This window comes from Arachis ipaensis, chromosome B7, assembly GCF_059453495.1.
Source record: "Arachis ipaensis isolate K30076 ecotype BB chromosome B7, ASM5945349v1, whole genome shotgun sequence".
NCBI classification, from domain to species: Eukaryota; Viridiplantae; Streptophyta; class Magnoliopsida; order Fabales; family Fabaceae; genus Arachis; species Arachis ipaensis.
This window is the reverse complement of record NC_142442.1, coordinates 23,609,225-23,616,970: the sequence shown is the minus strand read 5'-3', so window position 1 is coordinate 23,616,970 and position 7,746 is coordinate 23,609,225. Positions and strand designations below refer to the sequence as shown.

Below are 7,746 nucleotides of genomic sequence, written 5' to 3'. Positions count from 1 at the left end.
TATGCAAATTAAATAGCGTCTTTTAAGTTTGAATACGAACACAAATTATTTAAAATTTATACTAACTTAAGCCTATGAATATTTTTTGCATATACTCACTCTGTCTTAAAAATTAAACCAAAATAATAGCAGTTCATAAAAGAGTAGATAAGATATACTATGACTCACTTTCAAAATATTAAAAATCATTAAATAATAAAAAATTTTAAATTATTTTTATTTTCAGTTTATATATTAAAAATTAAAATAATATTTTATCTTAAGTTGTGAAAGTGGTGAGTTCTGGAAGATGAAAGAGCGACTTCACGAAACTCAGAGAAGGGAGAGTGTGTTTCTTATTCACATCTCAATCACCATTCCACTTAAAAATGGGAATGCAAAACTATCCATACAAAATAATACTGTTGATATATATAGTCACTAATTACTCTATTGCTAACTAATTCTTCTCTCTTGTACAAAGTAACTAAGTCACTGATAAGTTTTGTAACCAACACTATACACATAAGCTCACTACACTAACTAACTAGTAGAAGTGTTAAGTCATGTAACATAAGTCTAAATTTATTTGAAAGAGATGACATTATTATAGAAGATTTTTAAATGTATCATCTATCCTAGATCAAACTCATCCATGATATCAATTGCAGCATCAATCATATACATTAACGAACCGAAACAATTTCGACAAATTTATTTATTTTGAGACTATATGTAAGAGGAGGAAGGTTCGTGGCAACGAGATTTGGGGAACCGACCACAGGTCACAACTGCTATAACCTCAATCAAAGTAACACATAAACTATGGTGGTGGTGGTTAGGGCAACGCACGAGGCTTATGCCATTTCTAAGATTCCTTGATGAGAAAAACCATATAATTAAAGAAAAATCTAATAGAAACTGTGGGTCTTTGGGGTCACAGAGTACTAATTCAAATGTTGAACAACGTGAGCTTACTCTGTCTTTAACCTAAAGCCAAGGTGGAAACCCCATTAATTAATTCATCTCACTTTCTATTTTAATAATTTCTCAAGGTTTAGAATAATTAATTAACTAACTAACATTAATGAACAAATGATGGGTAATCATTATCATTTAATTTGCATGTTGATTTCTGATTAATTATGATCATCAACATCCCAGTAGTATTCAGGCTTGCTTAATCTTATATTATAAAATGTTTTGAAAAGATTTATATCCTTTTAATGGCTCAATAATGCTAACAATAATGAACTCTTCTACTTAACAAAGGAAACAAATAATTGTTAATGTATTAAATATTTGTAGATTAGATATGCTAGGAGAGAAAAATCAATTTGGGTTTTTTTTGTGACTAAAATCAATTTGGGTTAATCTAATAGTTAGTTTACCAATCTATTTAAATAAATATTAAAAATTTAAATCTCGTCTTATATATATAATAATTTATTGATCAACAGTAAACTTTTAAACAAAATTTTGATTTGTCCGACAAAAAAAAACTATAAAAAACAAAAAATATATTTGAAGAGAATATTATATTATTTCTTAAAATACGACTTTATTAGGTAGTATGTTTAAAAAATTTTAAATATATTGATTAATATTCAAAAAATAATAAAAAAGTACCTCAAAATTTTTATTTTTCATAAATTCCATGGAATAATAGCAATTTAAATTTTTTAAGCCATATTTAGAAGAAAAACTGAAATGAAGAGTAATAGAATTAAAAAATTAAAATTAAATTAAATTTTTATATTATATTTTGTATAAAATATTTTTAGTTATTAAAAAATTATTATTAAAATTTTAATTTTTATTTCTAAAAGTTTTAATTTTTTATATTTTTATTTTTTTAAATATTAAATAACTAAAATTTTATATTTTAAAATTAATATTTTAATTTTAATTTTTAATCATTAAACACAATATTAAATTTTAATTTCTCGGCTTCCATTTCAGTATTTGAAAACAAACCCATCTTATAGAGATTAGAGCTAGTCACTTCGATTTGACTAGCTATCGTTAAAAGAATTATTAATAATGTAGCATGCATCTTCATCAAGTTCAATGATGCCGTGGTACTGTATATATACAAGTACACTATACATGATCACTTTAATCTCGTTTGTCGTGGCTTGTTTGTTAATTATCTATCAATTAAGTAGTGCATGTACGTTCATTTCTTTTTGCTCCAACGTTTAGGATCCCTAGACACCACATATATATACCTAATGAATTAAATTCCCTAGGTACATATAGATTTGGATTTTAATTTAGATGATTGCATGGATTCATTATACAAAAAGTGATGTTTGCATTATTTTTTATTATTTTTTATACATTTATTATAATATAAATAAAAAAATAAGTTTTTATCTTTTATCATGAATATTAATCATTTTTTAAAAGAAAACAAAAAATATAAAAAAATATACATAAATAATAATAGATATAAAATTCTAGTTTTTAATTTAAGGTACATCAGTACATGTGCACCAATGCTTATTAGCTGGCAGTGTTGGAATAGTAACCAAATAGGTTCGAGTTTGGAGGTTTCCGCTTTCAACCTCCCAACTCCCATGTTCCAAAAGTGACATTTAATTTGTTATCGAAATATCCATGTAAATATATAATAATTTATATTTTTTCTAATAACTTAATTTTTGAGAATAAATAATTTTATCACGCATAATATTAAATTTTTATAATAAAGAAATTTAAAATTCAAGATCTTCTGTCTCTATTTTTTTAAATAAATAAAAAATCTTAGCATAAAATAAACATAAATTATATGCAGAATTTATATTTTAAATATGTAATTTTATATATTTTTGTTTACTAATTTAAATTTTTAGAATAAATAATTTTATGATAATTATGTTCACTAAAAATGTATTATATAAAATATAATGATATAGAGTATATATATGTAATTCAATCCATATTTATTATCTTAATAAAAGTTTTATAAACACAGGCACATAATTAAATAATAATAGTGTAACAGTGTAATACCTTACATTTACACAACATATATCAGAATTAATTTCACAAATTATTGGTGCAAAATATTTCTCTAAAGATTTTGGATAGCCATTCACAAATTACCATGTGAACGTGGGGGTAACATGATTATTTCATGAGGGGAAGTATTTTAACTATTTTTTATTTGGTACATATATATAAGACAAGTTCAGAATGCGATAGATGCAGATTTAAAGACTCAAACTAAAGTTAGATCAAAATATAGTACACGACAAATTTAGGATTTGTACATATTAGAGTCCTGTTACGCGTGAATTCTGCTGACTTTAGACTTCATGCTTCATTGACGGCAAATTAATGCTGAGAATTGAGAAATGATACAAGATATAGTGCTATTCTTTTTTTATATCAAAATTATTTGACATTTTTTATTTTTATATATGATTTAAAGGTGTTGGCAAGATAAAAAATTTAAAAACTATATGAATTATAAGTTATTAGTTTTCGTTTTTTGAGATAGATATATAAAAAAGATTATATGTTAATGGAAAAATTTAATACAACAAGTAGAGACACTAAAAAGTCACTAATTCATTCTTAAGAAGTGTATAGTAAATAAAAAATCAACCCTGAAAGTATCACTACGAAAGTTTTATTACCTACTAGTCTAAACTAAAGGAAAAACAGAGAAATAATGTTATATGTACTATATATATGTTTTTTGTTTTTAGTATTAAAAGTGATTATATAACTCAATAAGTTATAACTCAAACAACATAGTCTTCTCATATTCATCTAAAAGGCCGTGGATTCGAGTCTCTCTATTTGTAGTAAAAGAAAAAAAATTAAAAGTGACTATAAAAAGTGAGAGAAGGTAATAAATTTATTCTTACTTTATACTGAAAAATAAGTGCCAAAAAAAAGTGTATATAAAGAGTGTTTCAAACGAAAAGGAAAAAAAAAAAAAATCAGTTCATCCACAATTTTCTGATTTGTTTTGCGAAGATCAATAGGGGAAAAAATAACAAGTGTACAATAGAAGAGTGCATTTTTGGAACACAAATTAAAACTCTATCTATTAAGTTGAGAAAGGGCCCCAAAAATTGAATTTGGTGAAATGTCCATCTCTTAGCAGTATCTAGAGCAAGTAAGGCTTGATTTGCGGCACCGTCCAAATCTTGAAATGGTTTGAATGAGTGATTATTATTGAATAGAAGTAGAACTCTTCATTAGGCAGCTGGTACTACCTTATGGTTATTTTTCTCTTTGAACCTATGTTAAGATTTGTTTTGTGAATTGGCTTTTGTGTATGCTTCTTTAGTCTTTACCTTTAAGAATTTTTAGTTCTATTTGTTCTTGCCGGTTACAATTGGAATGAACACGGAATATGGGGATGAAAAAGTAGTATTAGCTTAAGCAATTTGAACTAGGTTCAATAATGTATAGATCTGCAGTTCTATTTTTGGTTTGTGGAATTGTGGCTAACAAAAGCTACCTTACTATTTTTTATTTTTAATTTTATTATTACCACTTAAAACGATGAAAATCTATTTAAAAAATGTTGGATGCTAGATATTTTGGTGTTTTTGGCTAGATGTGGTGTATAATTATTTTGACACGGAGGCTCCAAATAGATTGGGCAGAAGAGGTCGAGGTAGTTAGTACTTAGTAGTTAGTAGGGTTCCTATGCATATATAAATGATGAAGAGGACGTACGGTAATCATTTTGGTCATGGTACAGTGTATGAAGATGCACATAGCTAGCTAGGGTGGAATGTTTCTTTGGAGCAATCAAATCGATTTGAAGCACATGCATGCATGATTCTGACCAAAAAATCAAAATGGTAATGACTTATGACTTGATCAAAACGAAAAGGACAAATTATACTAATGTATTCTAAGGTCTAATTCAATTTACTGTGATATTTTTAAGAAATAATATAGGAAATTAAAGTTAGTTTGAAATTTACAAAATTTTAAAGAAAAAATCTAAGTAACGAACTGTTTTTTCAGTTAATTTATCGGTTAATTTTATAATTAAAAAAACATTTAAAATTTAATAAAAAAATATTTAAAATTATTGAAAAAGAACATTTAAAATTTAACAAAAAAAAACATTCAAAATCATTAAAACGAACATTCGAATTTGCGAAAAGTTAAGTAAATCAATCAACCCCTACGACATATTATATATACGACATATAAAAAAGTGATCCATAGGGTTTTTTCTATGCTCTACTAGGATTTTTGGGAAGTAATCCTAATTTCACAATTTGACATGCTCAATTATCAAGTGTGTCACATAGATCACAATCATGGCAGCGAATGCTGCTTTCTCAGATTCAGGTCAACGTACAAAACAGGATGATGAAGACCCAATCATAGTCGTAGAGGAGAAAGATATTCAAGTAGGGGTAGAAAGATGTTCCAGAAGCTTGGTGGGGAGACTTTGAGCAGACAAGCAGTTTTCAGTAGGAACAATAGAACCAGCAATGCAAGCAATTTGGTGACAACCAGAAGGATTCAAGGTAATTGATCATGGCGGGAATGTGTTCCAATTCTTCTTTCAAGATGAAAAAGATGTCATAAGAATTGAACGGGGTGCACCATGGCTTTTCAAGAATTATATTTTAAATTTAAAATGGTGGAAGGAGGACGAACATATTGGAGATCTAGATTTCACCTATGTCCCGATGTAGGTTCAATTTTGGGGGCTACCGGAGCACTACAAAACGAAGGACTTAGGATGGAAGCTCAAATGCTCTTTTGGGGAGGTTCTGGATGTGGATATCTTCCAAGTTCGAGGCAAAGAACACATCATAGTTAAGGTACAAGTCACTCTAGATATCACTAGACCGATTAAAAGAGCCCTGCGTATAGTCGGCCCAAATAAAAAGGTACTGGAAGTTGGTTTGAAGTATGAACGGATAGGGAACCTTTGCAACTATTGTGGCTATGTGGGACACGAGGCAAGGATGTACAGTTTTCAACTTGATGATTCTTTAAAAGGAGAGGTTAAGGAAGAAAGATGGGACGAATGGCTGAAATCAGATCAATCAGGTAGAAGAGAGAATCACACAGAAGACAATTTTGACTCTAAGGTGCCGATAAATGAGAAGAGTAGATAAAACAAGATTACAAAGCCTATTCCAGTGAATCTGATCAGGAGTTTGGCTAGTTTGTCAATGCAGTCACAGCAACATCAGAAGAAAAATGAAGGAGAAGAGGTAATGAGTAAAGACCGAATAGTGTAGAATGAACACTTACCAAAACTCCAACTATTCCAAGGAATGCAGCCAACGAAGGAAAAACGAATTTTAGAAAACTACCGAGAAGGAAGTGGAGACTTGGGAATGGGGAGAGAAGGGGAAGGATTTGTGTTCGGAAGCACCACGAATGGGAAGAAGGGACAGAACTTGAAACAACTAGCCCGGAGAAAATTCTTGAAGGTGACCGGAAGCTAAAGAGGGCCCTAGGGAGAAACCATGACTGCCAGAAAAAAGAAGATATGCTCAGCAGAGGATGAAGCTAGCATTGCTGAAGAGGGAGAGGGTGCCACCCCACATTTAGCACCCAAGGATCCATGAAGATGATGATGTGGAACTGTCGGGATATGGAGAATCCCCTGACAGTTCACAACATACAAGGGATCTGTAGATCCCATTCCCCCGAGGTAATATTTTTATGCGAAACAAAAAATATTACCTTGAATGTAACTAGCCACTGCAACAAAGTTGGATATCAGCAGGTTTATTGTGTCGATCCGAGAGGAGGTTCTGGAGGTTTGGCACTAGCTTGGAAGGAGGATAGTAGAATTTCAGTATGATCTAGTGATGACTTTTTCATCCACTTTGATTGGGTAGACATTGCCAATAAAAAATGATGGGAAGTAATGGCAGTTCATTTACATTGTGAAGAGAGCATTCGTTCAGCCCAGTATCAACGAATCCTGGATATTAAGAGGCCAGCAAGCCCTTACTTTCTTGTGATAGGAGATTTTAATGCCATATCCGCTTCTCATGAAAAGGAATGGGGACGCAGGAAATCAGCTGCATCAATTAAGGCGTTTAATAATTTTATTAATGATGGGGAGTTAGTGGATTTGGGATATGAAGGAAGGAAGTTCACCTGGAGTAATCAACAATACGGAGAGAATCTTATCCAGGAAAGGATAGACAGATGCCTTTCTTCTCTCCAGTTTCGAACAGATTATTCGAGAGCAGCAGTTCTTCACCTAGAAGACTCGGGTTCTGACCACCGTTCGCTTTTATTAATGGCAGATAGAGAGGTACATAAAACTAAGAGAAGGTTTCGGTTCCAAGAAAGGTGGTGTGATAGTGAGGAGGTTCGACATATTGTGGAAGAAGCTTGACACTCACAATTTGAAGGCTCTCCAATGTTCAAGTTCTTTTCCAAATTGAAGAAATGTAGACATGGACTAGTGGAATGGCAAAAATCTAGTTCAAACAACTCTCAAAAGGAAATTTCAGAATTAAGAATCAAAATAGAACAAGAAAAACTCAAAGGCACAGAAGCAGACAGAATAAAGATTCTTCAATTAGAGGAGGAGTTATCCGAGGCCTATTTACAAGAGGAGAGATATTGGAGAGAAAAATCCAGAATTCAATGGTTGAAATTGGGTGATCAAAATACCAAATTTTTTCATGCCAAGGCTCAAACTCGGAAACGAAAAAATAAAGTTTATAGGCTGCAAGACGGTAATGAAAATTTCAGATCAGACACGGTGGGTATAGCTCAAATTGCTACTGAGTACTTTCA

At 30.5% G+C, this 7,746-nt stretch overlaps 1 protein-coding gene across 1 annotated transcript; it reads left to right on the top strand.

The window, feature by feature from the left end:
* The first annotated feature begins 6,859 nt into the window (after positions 1-6,859).
* LOC148550592 (uncharacterized) lies at positions 6,860-7,339 on the top strand. The gene has a single exon (XM_088494544.1). The coding sequence runs from the start codon at positions 6,860-6,862 to the stop codon at positions 7,337-7,339; it is 480 nt and encodes a 159-aa protein (XP_088350670.1).
* The last annotated feature ends 407 nt before the right edge of the window (positions 7,340-7,746 follow it).

Bases quoted from the DNA above. Each gene is read 5' to 3' on its own strand.
- LOC148550592 (XM_088494544.1), top strand. From the start codon at position 6,860: ATGGCAGTTCATTTACATTGTGAAGAGAGCATTCGTTCAGCCCAGTAT.